An 18,456-nucleotide genomic window follows, 5' to 3' on the forward strand; every position below is an offset into this window, starting at 1 on the left:
AAGAGGGTTATGGGCAGGAATAGTTAGAATGGTGAGGAAGTTGGAGTGAGGACGCTGAAAACAGTGCAGTTTTTGCTAAGGGGTTCACGTTCATTGGAAATTTTCTTCCCTCATCACCTACTGCACTATCAAGATTTCAATGAGTGTGGAAGATTTAGGAAAGATCAGGGGGGTATCCCGTGGGGAGGAGAATTGAGAGTTGGGATTGGGCCTTTAGCCCTAGCACTGCCACTTGCTAGTTATATCTTGACCTTCTAACTGGTTTAATTAATGTTACCTTGGGTCACTTCTTGGATAAATTGAGTAAATGACTTTACATAACTTCTCTGGGGCCCAACTTCCTGTTCTGTTAAATGAGGGATGAGGTTAGAGGGTCCTAAGGTCACTTCCAGATCTGCTATTCTATGGATTTATTATAAGACCAATGTTACAGGTTCCAAATGTGTGAGTTTTCAGTGGTTTATCACATTTACATGTTTAAATGAAAAGACTGAAGTTGGTTATTCCTGCCCAAAAATGAACACCTGAGCTCTAATTCGCCTTATGGTGGCCACCATTTTAATGTTTTCAGGGACATGGATGCACGTGACTTCTCAGAAAGAAGTTGATTCTATAGTAGTTTGCCATTTCCTCCTCCAGTCCATTTTACAGTTGAGGAAATGGAAGCAGATAGTGGTTAAGTGACTTGCTCAGGGTTACACAGCTAGTAAGTGTGTGAGGCTAGATTTGAACTCAGATTTTCCTGAGTCAATACGTAGAACTCTATCTGTTGCACTACCAAGTTACCCAGATTAGGGGTAATGCCAATGTTAATAGCAAGGAAGGGAGATATTTCTGTCCACCTAATCTTTACCTTGAGTAAATCAGTGTATATGCTGACAGACTGTCATGCATTCTGTTCCCATAGTGTTGTAGTAAGTATTTAAAGGAGACTTTTTTTGCTAAAGTTATAAAGAGGATTTAATAGTTTCAAGGAGAAATTTATGCCAATGAAAGCCATATTTGTTAATTGAAGTATGTACTCTCTTCATGATTTCATTCGCATGAATACTCTGCCCACCAGTGCAGACTGGAATGCCTCCACATCTTAGGATAGGATTTCTTGAGTTTCTGGGGCTAGAAAATTCATTATGTGATAGTTGCAATACCAGTGATGACCCTTTACATACTTAGCTATCCTGGTCTTTGAAAAATAGGCAGATAATCAGTGACTCCAAGGAGCTGTAGTATTTGCATAGGGTACACCCTGGTAAAACCATCTCAGCAGTCAGGCTAAACCAGGTTGAGAGTAACTGACAAGCCTCAAACCTGTCGGTGAGTTAGGGGAATGTTGACTCCAAGCACATGAAGACTTCCCCCAGCTGGATGGGTGGATGAGAACAATTTGTTCCAATGGCCAAGAAGGTGGCCGAAGCAAGCACTATGGGATGCTTAGAGCTTGGTCAGACATAGAAGATAACAAGGTCATCCATTGCATCCTGGGCCATCACCAGTTGTCCTGACTTTTGTCTTGCCGCTAGACTTCGATGACTGGAAGAGAAAGCGAGGCTGATGGCTTTGCACAACTCTGCTTCACTGAAGTCCAATTCATATGCAAGTCAAGATGTCACCCTGTGATGTCTTTGAAAACAAAGGATGAACCTATTAGAGATTATTAATAGGAGCATAGATTTAGAGCTAGAAAGGACTTCAAAGGTCATCTAGTTCAGTCCCTTAATTTTTCAGATGAAGAAACTGAGGCCCAGAAAGGTCCATTGACTTGCCTGCAGGTAATGGGTAGCAGCCCTTGGCTTGAAGTAGGACTTCATCAGTCTTCCAATTCCAAATCCAGTGGTCTTTCCTTTACACCACTGTGAATCAACCATGGAATCCTAGGATCAGGGTTTGAGAACTGGCAGGGACCTTAAGGGTCATCTAAACCCAGCCCTGCATTTTACAGATGAGGAAATTGAGATGATCAGAGAGACTGATGCTTGATCAGGATCACGTAGGGTAGCCCAGCTGATGTCTCTGCTTTTTCTTCCTCCACACTCCAAACCTAAACATACACAAGCCATTGATAGGAATTCTTCTGGTATATTAAAGGAGAAGAGTTGTACAATTTGAAAAATGTGTACTGTATTTGTATGAATTAAACTCTATGTGATCCAAAGAACCTCTTCAAGGTTGAATGAGTAAAGGAAGAAGTAAAAGGTTGGTTAAAAAAAATAAAGAGAAAGAAAAAAATGAGCTCATTATTTTAATGAATGCTGTTAATTGGGTAATGTAAAGTGAAGATTTCGTTTTCACAGTAAATCTAACTACAAAACCCTTCTGATTGCAATTGTCAAAGGGGAACTACCATGGCTAAGCAGCTAGGGCAACTGGCCCAGAGCAGCTCTCATTGATTATGAAACATCATTGGGAAAGAGATAACTGATCTGAGACTGAGGCAGCCAAATAAAACCTGACAGGAGGATGACTGAGTCACTCGGGCACTTCTCGTCTGACCCCCCAGTCTGTTCTCCTTAAAATCTGCCCAGCTGCAGATCACTCCTGATCACCTGGCCTGCCACGGACCATGCTCTCTCAATACCATCCTAGGGTTACACGGTTCTGATTGCTGAGTCAGCCAATGCAAATAGGCACAGACCCAGAATCACAAGTATGCTCCACATCACATATAATTGTCTGCCCTGGCCATCTCCTTGCTATCTGCCTCCCTACTAAATGTCTGCTTTCTCTCTCTTAACCTGGGAATTGTGATCAAATCAATCCTATCTTTGCTTCTGGAAAAGGTGCATCATTAGACTCTCTTAAAGCTTTCCTTACAGTCCCTGTGACTTCCTCAATGAAAACATCCTTGCCAGGCCATTTGTCTTTCCTATAAGAATCTAAGCCCCTTGACGGCAAGAACTTTCTTGCTTTTATATTTGTACCCCTAGCACTTACCTCACTGCTTGACCCTTATTAAGAACCTAAGAGACTTTTCATTCATTTATTCGTTCTAATAATGACATTGACCTATATATGTGGATAAACCCTTTTCTGAATGCTGTGGGAGACATAAAAGGAGAAAGTAGGATCCTTGAGGCTTGACAGTTTTCACTCTCCTAATCATGAAATATTTATAAAGCATTTACAGGATGCCAAACATTGCCTTAAAGGCTTGCTGTTTTTTTTTTATCACCTGTGATGTCATTGGTCCTCTTCTGAAACAAATAGCAAGACAATTCTACTTTTTCCTAATTGATTCCCTATCACATTCACCTCCAAGCTTTTCTCTTTTTCTCAGGCCTCCCACAGAACTCCCTTCCTTCACCCTCTCTGCTGAGGATTTTACCTCATACTCTTAGGAAGAAAGTCAGGTCAGTCAACAAAGGCTGTCTCTTCTCTCCTCATCTCAAATCCTGCTGACATCATTCTGTAATATCTCCTCTGATCTCTGATGATGAAGTGGCTCTTCTGCTTGCCAAGGCCAGCCCCTCTGCCTCTGAACATATCCTTCATCCCATGTGTCACATCTTTTCCAGAAGAATGTCCCCACTATCATCCCCACTCTCTAATCTTCTGTATTTCTTTATCTACTGGTTCCTTCCCTGCTGCCTAGGAACATGACTACATCTCCACCATCTTTAAAAAACACTCACTATATTCTATCATGACTGTCAGCTATTGTCCTTTATCTCTCCTCCCCTTCTCATCTGAGTTCTTTGAGAAAGCCATCTACAACCAGTGCATCAACTTTCTCTCTTCTCACTCTCTTCTAAACCCTCTACAATTTGGCCTCTGACCTCATCATTCAATTGAAACTGCTCTCTGCAAAGTTACTAATGATCTCTTAATTGCCAGATCTAATTTGTTGTTGTTCATTCTTCCTGATTCCATTTATGGAATTTTCTTGGCCAAGATACCAGAGTGGTTTATCTAATGGTCTTTCCTCAGTACTCATCCTTCTTGACCTCTCTGAAATACTTGGTACTCGACATTTTTTGTTCCTTGATAGTCTCTCATTTCTGGACTTTGTTCCTACCTGTCTGATTGCTCCTCCTCAAACTTTTCTTCTGGATCTTCATCCATGTCATGCCCACTAACTGTTTGAGTAGCCAAGGCTGTGTCCTTTGCCCTCTTTTCACTTCTTTTAGTGAGCTCATAAGCTCCCTAGGGGCTGAATTATTACCTCTATGCAGATGATTCCTAGATCTAAATATTCAGCTCTAGTCTCTCTCTTGAGCTTCAGCCCTGCATCACTAAATGCCTTTTGACATTTCAAACTGGTTCTCTGTAGGCACCTTAAAACTCAACATGTACAAACAAAATTCTCTTTTCTCCCAAACCTTCCCTTCTTCCCAACTTCCTTATTACTGTTGAAGATACTACCATCCTTCTTTTCACTCAGTTTTGGAATTTCAGAGTTATTCTTGATTCCTTCGTGGGGTCACTTTATATAGCTTATAGTTGTCAAATCTTGTAATTTCTTTCTCATTCTCTTAATTTAGGCATTTTTGTAAATATTTATTCATTTCATTTAGATTGTCAATTTTATTGGCATGTGATTGAGTGAAATGGTTTCTAATAATTTCCTTTATTTCTTCATTGGTTTTTAAATCGCATTTTTCAATTTTATACTGGTAATTTATTTTTCCTTTTTTTAAAAATTAAATTAGGTAATGGTTTATCTACTTTATTTCCCCCACCCAAAAAAAAAACCAACCTCAGCTCCTAGTTTTATTTATTAATTCAAAGAGGTTGGGTTTTTTTTTTTTTTTGTCTTTCAATTTGGTTAATCGTTGATTTTGGGGATTTCACTTTTGCTGTTTAATTGGGGGTTATTAATTTGTTGGTTTTCTAGTTTTTTTTAAGCTGCATGTCCAATTCTTAAATCTACTCTTTCTCTTTTTTATTGATGAAAATTTTTAGGAATATAAAATTTCCCCTACCTACTGCTTTGGCTAAATCCCTTGATTTCTTGCTCTATTACATCTCTCACATACATCACCTTCCCTCCACTAATATCATTACTGTCCTAGTTCAGCCTTCATCACCTGTGGCCCTAGACCATTGCAACAGCTTTCTGTTTGGTCTTCTGGCCTCAACTCTTCCTATTCCAGTCCATCCTCCACTCAGATGCCAAAGTAATTTTCCTAAAGCATGGGTCTGTCTCCCTTCCCCACCTCCCACCCCACTGGGTCAGCACCATTGGCTTCCTATTTCTTCCAGGATCAAATATGAAATCCTTTGCCTGGCATTTAAAGCTCTCCACAATTTGGCCCCTTCCTCATCTTATATTTTACTTTCTTCCACATGCTATGTGATCCAGTCACATGATCTACTTAATTACTTCTTGCACAAAACACTCCATCTCCCTCCTTAGCGACTTTGCATTAGCTGCTTCATCTGCCTGGAAGGCTCTCGATCCTAACCTCCAACTCTCAGTATCCTAGGCTTTCTTAAAGACCCGGCTCAAGTGGCACTTCCTCCCAAGCCCCCCAGCGGCTGGTGCCATCCCCTACTGTTAGATCCATCAACTCTTTTAACTTTTGCATATTCTGATTTGCATATGTTGTTTTCCTAGTTAGAATATAAGTGGACTATTTGTGCCAGAGCTCTGGTAGAGCCACCTTGACTCCGATATAGTGAGGTCATTTTGGTTCTCTTCAAGAAGGAAGGACAAACAACCACCATAAACTCCTTGAGGGCACCCATTAGTAGGGGGCAGGAATAGACTACCAACATTTATCTGTAAGTATTTCGCCCTTTTTAGTTTAAAATAATTTTTTTAAAAAAAATTTTAAATAGATTTGTCTGAGGGCACTGAAAGATGTTCAGGCTCACACCTCCTAAATAAGGGGGTGAGGAGGGAATGGGGCTTGAATCCCGGTCTCTAGCCCATAAACCACCACCCCCTTCAGGGGAATCTCAGAAATCCTCTGTCCTGAAGCCTTTAGATTGAGCTCTTGGAGGAAGGGTCCTGCTCTTTTTTCTTTTGGCCATTCTTTGTAGCCCCAGCACTCAGTACACTGTCTGGCACATAGTAGGCACTTAATAAATGCTTTTTGACTGACTGAGTAAACTGAGGCTCAGGTTCTCAGACTACAAAGGCAGCTAGATGGTACAATGAATGGACAGTGGGCCTGCAATCAGGAAGACTTGAATTCAAATCCAGCCTCTGACACTTCTTAGCGGTCTTATTTGGGCAAGTAATTTAATCTCAGTTCCCTGCACTATAAAATGGGGGTAATGATAGCACTTAGATAGTAGGGCTCTTGTGAGGATCAAATATGTAAAGTCTCTTAGCACAGCAGCGGGCATACAATGGGGACCTTATAAGTGATCATTTCCTTCCTACACATCTGTAAACGTTGGCAGTCCTATGACGTGGGGCTTGAAATGCAATTAGAACAATTTTATTTTTTTAGCTCCACGCCTCCAGTACACACGAACATCCTCTGAGTTAACCAGGGCAGGACAAGCTGCTCCCATTTAAATAGTGCAGCTCCAATCGGCTTTTTGAGCTCCGCCAATCTGAGTTCCGCGTCTAGAGTCGCGAGAGCAGCAGCTACCAATAAGAGGCGGGGGCGGGGCAGTAGAGAGACGCAAGCTCCAAGCTGTGGCGGGCCTGGCCGACGAGGAGCGAGGCTTGAAACCCATTGGCTAGATGGAGGCATCAATCAGTTGCCGGGGAGCCGGAAGCAGGGCTGAGAGGCGTGCTCACGGGGTGAGAAACGAGGGGCGGGTTCTAGGGGCGTGGTCTCGAGTCTGAGAGGCGGTGCGGGAGCCCTCTTGGTACAATGACCACTCCCCCGGAGGCGGGAGCGAAGGTGGGGCCAGCCAATGGCTGCGCGCTGCGGGGACTCTGTGGGCGGGCTCCGCGGCCGGGCCGGCCTTTGGGACGGGTGGGCGGGACAACGCCTCTTACCGGTGTGTCTGTGGAAGTGGCTGCTTACTGTCCATTTCCGTCTGCGATCCCTCGTGTGCCCTGTGTCCTCCCTGAGCCTCGGTTCCCAGCCATGGACAGCGCCGCCCCAGCCGCCGGCTTCCTCTACTGGGTGGGCGCGAGCACCGTGGCCTACCTGGCCCTGCGGTTGTCCTACAGCCTCTTCTTGGCCTTGCGGATCTGGGGCTTGGGCCACGAGGCGAAGGTCGGGCCGGAGCTCGGCGAGTGGGCAGGTGAGTCACGGGCGGGGCCCCGGAGCCCCGGGCTCTCGTTATCTGGAGTGGGGAGCGGAGGCCCGGGGTCCCTGAGCTCGCTATGAGCAGCCCAGGCCCCCTCTCCCGATGACCGGGCGTGGTACCGGGGGCAGAGCCCCGGGGTGCAGCAGAGAAGCGCTTATTAAGCGCGTGCTGCACCCGGTGCCAGGCTGAGTCTTGTCCCGACCATTTGTCGGCCGTGTGACCCCTGGCAAGTCACTTCCCTTCTGTGTTGATTCAGTTTCCTCATCTGTCAGCCTTTAGCATACAGTAGGCGTTTAATAAGAGCTCCTGGCTTCTAGGATCCTAGGATGGGCAGTACTTCTAGCGATTTCCCCTCCCCCTCATCCCGTGCCACTGTGCAAACTGCTGGATATGGAGTCAGTCGATCACCAAACATTTACAGAAGGCTTACTGTATGCCTCGGTACTGTGCCAGGATACAAAGAGCTGATGCAATTCAGTTCAATAAACGTGTGTTAAGCTCCTGCTGTGAGTCAACCACTGTGCAATTTGAAAATGGCTCCAGCCCACAAAGAGTCGAAGGAGCTGAACACCATGTGCACTTCTGCAACTCCGTGATTGTAAGAACTTCAGGGGAGTCACTCAAACCGAGGCCGGACTGTAAGACCTCTAAGGTTTTCTTCCAATTCTAAGCAATGATAATGGTGATGATGGCTAGCAATTATATATGCGTGTATGTACACGTACATATACACATATTTATGTAGATATGTATGTATTCACCTTAAGTTTTGCAGAACTTTGCAAATGTTAACTCCCTTGCTCAAGATGGTAGTGACATGTTCTTCCACGGACTTTTTCTACTGTGCCAGAGCAGACTGGGTGGGTTGAGTTGGAACACAGCAGCACTTAATGATCTGTGCGTTTTGAGCTGTGCCCCTTGCCTCCCCACATAGAAGAGGGCCTTAGGGCTCTTAGGACCTGGTTCAAAATGTAGAGCCTAAGTTGGCTCACTTTGTGGGTGTGCATGCAGGAGTGAGAGCCGCGGTTTTAAAATAAAGTTTCTTTTCAGCAAAGTGAACTGCAGTCACTGAAGGCTGGGCACAATTTAACGGGTTTCATTGATGATTTCTGGAACGCTGTTCAGATTGAGTCTTTTCAATCCTTCAAGCCTCTCTCCTGTGACCCATTCAGTGCTTTTTTTTTCCAGTGCTTTTTTCTTGTAGTTTTTTTCCTCTTGTACTAGAATTGTAGGACTTAGACCTAGAAGGGACGGTGAAGATCATCGGGTGTGATCTCTTATTTGAAAAAGAGGAAACTTGCGTTTCATAGAGTCAAAGAATGTTTTCCCTTATTATGTTAAACAGCAAAAATTACAATTTTAAACCTAAATTTTACTCTGGCAAAATAAGATGTTAATGTTGAAATAAATAGTGCCCTGACAGGGAATTTTTGGGGGAAATAAAACTCTCAAAATGTACCAATTGCTGAATTCCAGCTGGTGTCAAGGTTTGAAAAAAAGAAAGTAGGGTAAAGGTCTTTGGAGTTACTGGAAAATTTGCCAGTTGAGCTTGTCATTCAAACCAAAGGATTACTTGTGGAGTGGTGAATGATCTGGTTGATTTTACTGTGATTTGATTATGCATTTTGAAAGCACTTCTAGGTACAAGGCCTTAGTGATGATCCTGACAATTTTTCTGCCTGTTTCAGTTTCCTTTCTAAACAATTGGCTAGGAAATACAGAACCATTAGCATTTTAAAGGGACCAAACTTAAATTTTGACTATAGAAGATCCAGCCAATGTGGTGAGTTAACTTTGTTATTAAAATTTTAATATTCACTTTTTCTAATTTTTTCCCCCTACCTCCCCTGGCACATAACAGATGAATCACTCATTTCTAACTGCATTTCACAACTTTTTGTTCAACATTTGAATACTGAAGTCTGGATTTGGCCCCTGAGATAAGAGGCTTTAGAAAACAAGGGAAAGGTTATAGTAGGATTTGAAATAGCAACTTTTGATGGTTTTCTTTGCAGTTACAATGTCTTACAAAGCCTGTAATTCTGTGAGTTTCAGCTTGCTCTCTAGAATTCTTGCAAAAATCTCCATTTGTCCCCAGTCTTATTGAGAAATGTAAGCAGAGTAATTCACATCTGTGCTACTGGATTCATTTCTCTTTAATTTGGAACACTGCAAGCTGTTTTTTTTTCTTTTTTCTTTTTTTTTTTGGCTAGGCAATGGGGTTAAGTGACTTACCCAGGGTCACACAGCTAGTGTCAAGTGTCCGAGGTCAATTTGAACTCAGGTCCTCCTGACTCCAGGGCAGATGCTCTATCCACTGCACCACCTAGCTGCCTCCCCCACCTCAGCTTTGTTTTTTTCTTAATAAGTCTTACCCATCTCCAACTCAAGGGAAGCCTTGAAAAACAAGTGATGTTTTAAGCAGCTCCTCTTAACTTGGTACTTTGTTTTGTTATCAATCTTCAGAATGGAGTAGTGAAAGGGGGAAGTAAACTTATCCTTTGCCCTTTGGCAGAAAGGACACTTCAGCAAATACTTAATTTGAATAATTGAACACTTGGGGTTAATGTTGAGTGAGTGGGAAGGCCCTCTGAAGACTTCTCAGTATAATTAAGATTTGGTGATAAGTTCAGGAGATAAGATAGGGTTAAGTAAAGATTTCCTTTCTCTCTTAGTATTACCTCAGTTGTTAAAGATGACCAAACCTGAAACTTCTGAAACCCCCTCTTGTATTGTGTTGATGCACCTGTTGCTATATTTCGGTCATGGTGACCTGGCTATACAGTACAGTGTCGAGCTTGACTGCACATTTTTAATTACTCCATTGATATTACTTCATTAAACTAAGAAATAAGGATATGTATATTGTTCTTGTTTTGTTTTTAGTTTTTGTGAAAGAGTTTCGGGGTGAGATTGTGAGCCAAATAGTGGACAGTTGGTGGGAGGGGGGGAACTTACATGTTAGGGTATATAATCAGGTCCTTTTGCTTCTGTCTGTGTCTCCTTTCATCGGAGTATTCTGGTGGAGGGACACCCAAATCTCGAGGTTTGATATAATAATAATAAATTAACTTTCTGTTTCTCCTCGGATACCTCTGTGTGTTCTTTAATTTGAGTGGCATCCCACACAATGTGATTTAAAAAAAATTGGAAAAACTAAAATCTTAGATCTTTGAAATGCATTTTATTAAACAATATTTAATTTTCAGTCAGTAAGCATTTATTAAGTGTCCACTGTGTCCCAAGCAGTGTGCTAAGCACTGGGGGATGCAAAAAGATTAAAAAAGACTGTCTAATGGGAGAGACAACATGCAAACAAATATATACTGAGCAAGCTATATACAGGACAAATAGGAGATAATCAATGGAGGAAACGTACTGGAATTAAGAAGGGTTGTCTGCCCTTTCTGTAGTAGGTGGGATTTTAGTTGTGTGTGGGATGCCACTCGAATTAAAAATAAAACACAGAGGTGTACAAGGAGAAACAGAAAATTAATTTATTATAGCTATAATTATTATTATTTCAAATCTCGAGATTTGGGTGTCCCTCCATCAGTAAGCTCTGATGATGGGAGATGACCCCACAGAGGTAGAAGTCGGTTTTATATAACCCTGAAGGTTCAATTCCCCCCTCCCTCCCCCAACTGTGGGCTCACAATCTCACCAGCCAGACTCTACCATAGGACAAAGGACATAGTAGACATCTCTAAGTTTCTTAGTTTGTTGAGATAATGTCAAAGAAGCAATAAAAAATGTGCAGTGAGGAAGATAATTTACAATCGTTTTGGAAGGTCTTAGGGATTGAACCGACATTGCTGGGAACTGGAAGACATCTGAATAAGATCCTGTCAAAGGGAGATAAGGGGAGTAGATAAGGAACCTTTTAAGGGTTTTCTGGAGCCAGATTCCTTTAGGGGCAAAGATGCATTTGAATAAGATTAAAAAGTAAATTAAGACTTAACCACTAGACAAATTTTAACTACTGATATATGTCACTAAAAAAAAATAACTCACAGAAATCTATTCTTAACCCTATCTTACCTATACTGAGAAGTCTTCACTGAGACATCCCATTCAGTTGGGACTTAAAGCCGGGGATGGCATTAATTGGAGTGGAGGAAGGAAAGCCTATCAGGTATGGGGGACAGCAAGACAAAAAGTCTGGAAGCTGAGAGATGGAGTTGTTGTGTGTGAAACAACCAGGGTCACTGGATTGAAGAGCAAATATGGAGGAAGAAGTTGAAAGGGAGCTGGAATATGACTGGGAAGGTAGGAGGGGCTAGGCTGCCAAGGGCTTTGGAAAAGCCAAACAGATCATTTTATATTTGCTCTTGGAAGCCAGAAGAATCTCCTCCTTAGGCATCTTTCTCATTCTTTGTGTAACATTGTTGCACTTTGTTTTTAAATAAATGATGCTAGTTTTTCCCTTATGTTACATGGTTATGTTGGGGGAGGTAATTATCCCAGAATTAATGTTTGCTTAATACTTTACTCTCTTCTATTAGTTTAAAATAATTTAGTTAGTGTTTAGCAATAACATGCTGTCAGTTTGTAGTATGTTTTATTTATCTAATTTTGGGTACATTTATTCTCATTAGGTGCTAAGATCCAGGAGATATTCTATGAGTTGCCTCTTTTTGTATCATGTAGCAACTGGCACAGGGCCAGTAGGAAGCTGAGTGTTTTATTTTGGATAACTTTGAAAAAAAAAAACAACCCAAAGTTGAAAGACTGAAAGAACCTATCTTTTAAAAAACCATCAAAAACTTTTAAATTGATTTCTTTTGTTTTTACATGCCTTAATCTACCATTGTCCTCTTCCTTCCTCTACTGAGAACAACTTCTCTTTTAACAAAGACTTTAAAAAGAGAGGAGGAATTTGGAACTATGCCCAAAGGGCTATAAAACGGTGCATACCCTTTGACCCAGCAATAGCACTTCTAGGATTGTGTCCTAAAGAGATCATAAAAAAACAGGAAAAGGACCCACATGTACAGAAGTATTTAGAGCAGCTCTTTTTGTGGTGGCAAAGAATTGGAAATTGAGGTGATGCCCATCAGTTGGGGAATGGCTGAGCAAGTTATGGTATATGAATTAATGGAATACTATTATGCTATAAGAAAGGATGAGCAGGCAGACTTCAGAAAAACCTGGAAAGACTTACATGAACTAATAATAAATGAGGTGAGCAGAACCAGGAGAACACAGCCGCAATGTTCGTTGATTAACTTTGATAAACTCATCTCTTCTTAGCAATGCAAGGATATAAGACAACTCCAAAGGACTCATGATAGAAAATGCTGTCCACATCCAGAAAAAGAATTACGGAGTCTGAATGCAGATCAGAGCATGTTATTTGCTTTCTCTTTTTTCTTTTTTTTTTTTTTTTGTTTCTTCTTTCTCTTGGTTTCGCCCATTGGTTCTAATTCTTCTTTACAACATGACTAATGTAAAAATAGGCTCAATGTGAACTTATATGAAGAAGCCTATGTCAACTTGCATGCTATCTTGGGGTGGGGGGAGGGGAGAGATGGAGAGAAATTTGGAAGTCAAAATCTTAAGGAAGTGAATGTTGAAAACTAAAAGTAAACTAATCTTAAAAAAATAAATAAATGCACAGAAAGAAAGCAAATAAATGAACAAAAGATTTTTTAAAAAGAGAGGAGGAAAAAAGGTGCCTGAGCAAAACCTCCAACATAATCTATGTCTGATGGTTTATATGAAACCCTGTGAATTGAAAGTTCTACTGAAGGACTGTCTGGGGGAGAGAGGAAATGATTAACTCATAAATCTCTGATGTAACAATTTAAAAGACCTATTTTTATTGAGATCTTGTTTTTATATTACTTCCATTTCCTGATATATCCCTTTTCCCTTTTCCTACCCCAGAGCCATTCTTTGTCAATCAGTCAGTCGACATCTACTAGGTGCCTGGCACTGTTCTGGATTCTGGGGATGAAAAGACCAGCATCTGATAGTCTCTATCCTCAAGGAATCACATTTTTTTTTTTTTTAAAGTTTTTTTGCTAGGCAATTGGGGTGAAGTGACTTGCCCAGGGTCACACAGCTAGTATGTGTGGAGTGTTTGGTCTGAGGCCATATTTGAACTCAGGTCCTCCTGCCTTCAGGACTGGTTCTCTATCCACTGCGCCACCTAGCTGCCCCAAGGAATCACATTCTAAGCTGGGGAGACACGCATTATACATGGAGATATGTGCAAAATAGCTACAAGGCACTTGGGATGGGGTGGGGAGACAGCATTAGAAGCCAGAGGGAGCGAGTGGCTTTCTGTAGAAGGTGGCATCGTTTGAGCTGAGCCTTGAAGGGAATGGAATGTGAGGCGGAGGTGAAGAGTGACTGTTATCCACGAATGAAGAGAGGATGGCCTGCCAGAGCAAAAGGAGAGGATGGAGAGGACGAGTGCTCTGTGTAAAGAACTGTAAGAAAGAGTGGTTCCTTTGTGAGAAAGAACTGCAAGACTCAGCAGTATATCACTTAGACCTGACTTTAATATGCTGCTCTCCCTATTCATAGTCCATTCCTGAAAAAAAGGGAAGGAGGTGCTTTCTCTTATATCTCCTGAACCAAATGAGGTCATTATGATAACTTAAGTTTTGATTTGTTTTTTTGTTGCTTTAATTTTCATTGTTATAGCTATTATTTTTCTAGTTGTGTTTATTTTGTAGTCTATCGGTTGTATAAGTTTTGTCTGAATTTTTCAAATTCATTGTTTGTTATGATATGGTAATATTACATGGAAGTAACAAAATCTCTGTAACCATTTCCACAATTGATAGCTGATTACTTTGTTTCCAGTTCTTTGCTGTTACAAAACATGGTGCTCCAAATATTTTGGTCTCTGGGGCCCTTTTTTATCCTCTTTATCTTCTTGGGGTTTATCCTTGGTAGTGGAATCTCTGGGTCAAAGGGGAAGGACATTTTACTCACTTTCTTCACATAGTTCCAAACCATTGGGACCATTTGGTAGCTCCAGTGGAACAGGTCTTTATAAGAGGGAATGATTTATTCTGCCCTGGGAACCCTGTTCCTTTTAACTCCAGGCAGAACTTCCAGGTTCCAAAGAGTTCTCTTGTCTTTCTGAAGTGAAGATGTTTCTAGGAAGAATTCAATTGGGAAAAATGACTAGAAGATTTAAGCTCTTACGCTCCTTAGCCTAATGAATGTTAAATTGACATTAATCTAGCAAGGCCTGCAGTTTTAAGAACCTTCCCTTCCACAAAATGCATGTACTTGTAACGGAGTTGGGAGAACGAAGTAATTGCAGCTTGTTGAACCACAACATTTAAAAACCTGGAGTTTATAAACACAAATTAGAGGGTGATTACTGACATCCAAAATGTTGCTTCTGCTTCCCAGAAAAATTCCCCAGGAGATTCCTGAAGATCAGGAATTCCCTATCATAGCAATTTAAAACAGACATTTAGAGATCATCTGATTTTTTTTCTCCTTTGTTTTTAGAAACTCAGATAACCACATGTAAAAGATCAGAGAACAACAGACGTCCTCAGGCAGCTGCATGATGTGGTTACTTGATGCATTTAGGCAAAAAATAGCTACTCTGAATAGTGCTGTGGCAATCCTTTTGAAAGTTTGTCATAAAATTGTAAAAAAAAAAACTGTGTCCTCAAACAGCATAAGGTAGCAAGTGAATTTGTCTTAATCTATGGTTCGGGAACATGATAATAGGGAACCCATTCCATACTTGTTCCTTATTTTTAAGGGTTGTCTAATGAGCTGACTTAATATTGATCAGACTTCTTAGCAACATTTTTGTAACTAAGTCTTTTAGTTAATCTCTGATTTGAAGTAAAAACTTGACTAGTTTGGACTTGCTGTGGCAAGGCTGATTTGAAGTATGGAATATTTGTAAGGGATGTTATAACTTTATTCTTTTGAAGTCCATATACTCTCACCCCCCAGCTGTGGAAGAGATCAGTTTTTTTCATCTCCTCAGATGGGGGGGCTTCCTCTCCCACCGTGTAAACAGTCACAGTTCCAAATACCTTTATGTACCCATTAGTACTCCCCTCCCCCCAGTGAAGAATCGGTACCTGAGCTGATTGATTGTTGACCACTTGTGTCTGACTCCTCATGACCCCGGGTGGAGTTTTCTTGGCAGAGATAATGGAGTGGTTTGCCGTTCCCTTCTCTAACTCATATTAAAGATGAGGAAACTGAGGCAAACAAGGTTAAGTGACTTGCCCGGGGTCACACAGCTAGTAAATACCTGAGGGCCGGATTTGAACTCAGGAAGATGAGTCTTCCTGACTGCAGGCCTGATACTCTATTCAGTGCACCACCTAGCTGCCCAAAACAAACAAAACTGAAATGATGGGATGGAGCAAAGGAGGTGGGTCAGTCACTAGATAAAGGTGAGGGATAGCAGGTGGATAAACCAGGTTGCTCCCTTAGGGCTTGTGATGTATGGAAAGTCCCAGAGGAAGGCCTGCAGAATGTTGGGGAGAGCCTCTGGAACCTCCAGGAAGACCTGGACAAAAACTGCACGGAGTGTGAAAATGTGAGAGGGTTGTATGTGTTAGCTGGAAAGTTCATTCCTTTAGGTGCCTTTTCTGTAGTAGGAATTATTAAGCTCCTGCTGTGTGCCAGGTTCTGTGCTAGGCTTTGTTGGAGAAATAGATGAAAACCTGACAGTCACAAAAGCGCTCTTCTCACAAACAGGTCTTTCTAGCAGACCCTCCCTGGTTGCCCCAGCTAGATGGGATTCTTTTGTAGTTGTGTTGCACATACACACACAAATACACACAACAAAGAACAACAACAAAAAACAAAAATCTGATATGCTAAAGTCCTTTATAAATTGCTTTCAAGTAGATTAAATAGATTCTCAACAAGCTATTCTCGATGATGAGTTGACTTTGCCAAAAACTGCTTTAGATCTGTTCCTTATTCAAACCATTTCAGTTTTCTTTGTGTCATCTCTTTTGTGCTTAACACAGTTGTATGGTAATCTTAGGAGGTAATAAAATGAGGTGACTGCTTCCAAAGAATGAAAAAAAAGTCTTTCACCTTTGACCAGTTTGATCACAGATACTGAATTAAAGGAGTCTGAATTCACAAGATTTTGTTACAGTTCTCTGAGGGGGCAAACCCAGTTTTCAGGAACAAAGGTGATTTTCAGGCCAGTCCTGTCAAAGTGTAACTTCATTTATCTGAGAGGATATCTGAAACTTTTAGGAAACAAAAGGTTAGTATAGTCTATGTAAACTACTTCTTGAAAGCCTTGTATATGTTGTAGCTCAGCTGGTGAGAATATCATGCTAACCATGCCAAGGTCAGTCTCTACAGCCTTGATCTGTTCTGTAGTTGCAGTCTTTGTCCCTGAAGGCCAGCTATCTTGCAGATGCATACCCTTGGTCTGAGGCGCAGGAGAGATATTCCATGGATTTGTGCAAGCTATTAGGCAGACAAAAACTACATTAATTGGTTTATAATGTATCAGCTTTTATCATACATAGCTACTTCTCTGTAATTTTCAATTAAATAGGGATTTTATTTCAGGCTGTGGTTGTGCCTTTGATGTGGATGCAACCCCAAATTTAAGTTAGAATACATCAACTAGGAAAGTCCTTTGCACATAGTAGGCTCTTAATAAAGATTTGTTGAATCGAATCCAAGTGATAGTTGTATTAGTAGCAGATCTATGAAGTCCTAGTCCTCACTGGTTGAAGCTTGAGATGGATGCCGTGTTCATTGCCCATAGTGACTTAAAAATATCCTTCATTTATATCTGGTATATCTGTACCAACCTAATTCTGTCTGCATACTTGGAATATTCAATTTAGAAAGAAATCCTTCATTCTTTATAATTCCCTAACTAAGACTGATTTCTGCTATTTTCTGAGTTTTAAAATAGTCTTTCATATTCAGAGCCATTATTGTTATCACCATGTGAGTACACATCCACACTGGAATTTGCTGATTTCATGCTTATTTCTATTTTTTTTTCAAATAACCGAATCATTAATTTGTCCTATCAAGTTGTCAGCCTCTTTATTATTCAGTTGTTTGTGGTTCTAAATGTTATCTGTTTGAATCTTTAAACAGATGTTGTTGAATGATCGAGATGGTCCCATAACTTAGTTGGTTTTGAATAACAATGACTCAAAAGCTAAGAGTTCATGCATGGAAAAACTAAATAGATGAATTTTCCATGCCACCATCTTGTTAGATGATTAGTCATCAGTACATTTATCTTGGACTGGCACTGAAGGTGGACGGATGGTGAGCTTGGCTCAGAACTGAATTGAATGGAGAAAGCAGGTTGTTTTGAATTGGACAGATTGTGGCAAGGCTGTGTGAGTCTTGGAACAATGTAATTTCTGGGGACTCATAGGGCAAAGGAGAAACTCATAGACTGTGGCATATTTCCAATAAAGACCCAAGTGCAAGAAATAATATAAGGAATATCATTAAGGGATTCAGGAAAGGATATAGGTAACTTATGTGGCAGTAGTGAAGGAGGATAGTAGGAAAGACAAGCACAGAACCTGGCACACAGCAGGAGCTTAATAATTGCTACTACAGAAAAGGGTTCAGAGGTACCCCTAAAATGTAAGAAGCCTGAGAGGAGAGCCTCTAGTATGGCAGATGGATTTTTTTTCCAGAGATCCTTTATGGAAGATCTTTGGGAGAACATGGACAAGAAATGAAGAAGACTCAAAGCACTTTGAATCTTAAAAACACTGCAGTTTCTGAGGACCTTTTCAATTCCTCAGTTCTCTGATTCTGATTCTTTATATGGAATAATCACAATCTGTATTAATAGAGGCTATACCCAATAGTGTTGAAATAAAATCAAATGAGGTATTGATGTATACATAAGATCAGTGATTTCATGGGGGTAGGTGTTGCCACCATCATTTCAGATCACATTCCCTCATTTTAGATTTTTCATGAGTTGCTATGGCTAAGGCAATTAATTACCTGGTTATCAATATTCTGGTGATGATTCTTTGTGGATTTAGCTGGGATTGGCCTCCGAAGATAGAATAGCAGACTCACAAGTGACAACCTGCTAGAACTAGTCATCCAATGGCATAGCTTTGGAGAAATAGGCCTTGCTTTTTGCATATAAGGAATTTTCTAACAATGAGAGCTGTCTCAGAGTGGAATGGGTTGCCCTTCTGTGTACTCTTTTTCAAAGGAGGTCTTCTGGTAGAAGTTGGATGACTGACTACTTTTTGAGGATGGTAGAGAAGGGGTTTCTGTTTAGGTGTGGGTTGTACTTCATGGTCTCTGAGCATCCTGCCAAGTCTGAAA

General features: G+C 41.0%; 1 protein-coding gene across 1 annotated transcript in view; it reads left to right on the forward strand.

The window, feature by feature from the left end:
• Window positions 1-6,888: 6,888 nt before the first annotated feature.
• HSD17B12 (hydroxysteroid 17-beta dehydrogenase 12) overlaps window positions 6,889-18,456 on the forward strand; it is a 142,779-nt gene continuing 131,211 nt past the window's right edge. Inside the window, exon 1 of the mRNA XM_078148633.1 lies at window positions 6,889-7,149. Coding sequence (XP_078004759.1) covers window positions 6,990-7,149 — 160 coding nt within the window. The 5' untranslated portion in view covers window positions 6,889-6,989. The remainder of the gene's footprint in view (window positions 7,150-18,456) is intronic.

Source organism: Phascolarctos cinereus, unplaced genomic scaffold (genome assembly GCF_003287225.1).
Source record: "Phascolarctos cinereus isolate Bilbo 61053 unplaced genomic scaffold, phaCin_HiC Scaffold_9;HRSCAF=440, whole genome shotgun sequence".
Taxonomy (NCBI): Eukaryota; Metazoa; Chordata; class Mammalia; order Diprotodontia; family Phascolarctidae; genus Phascolarctos; species Phascolarctos cinereus.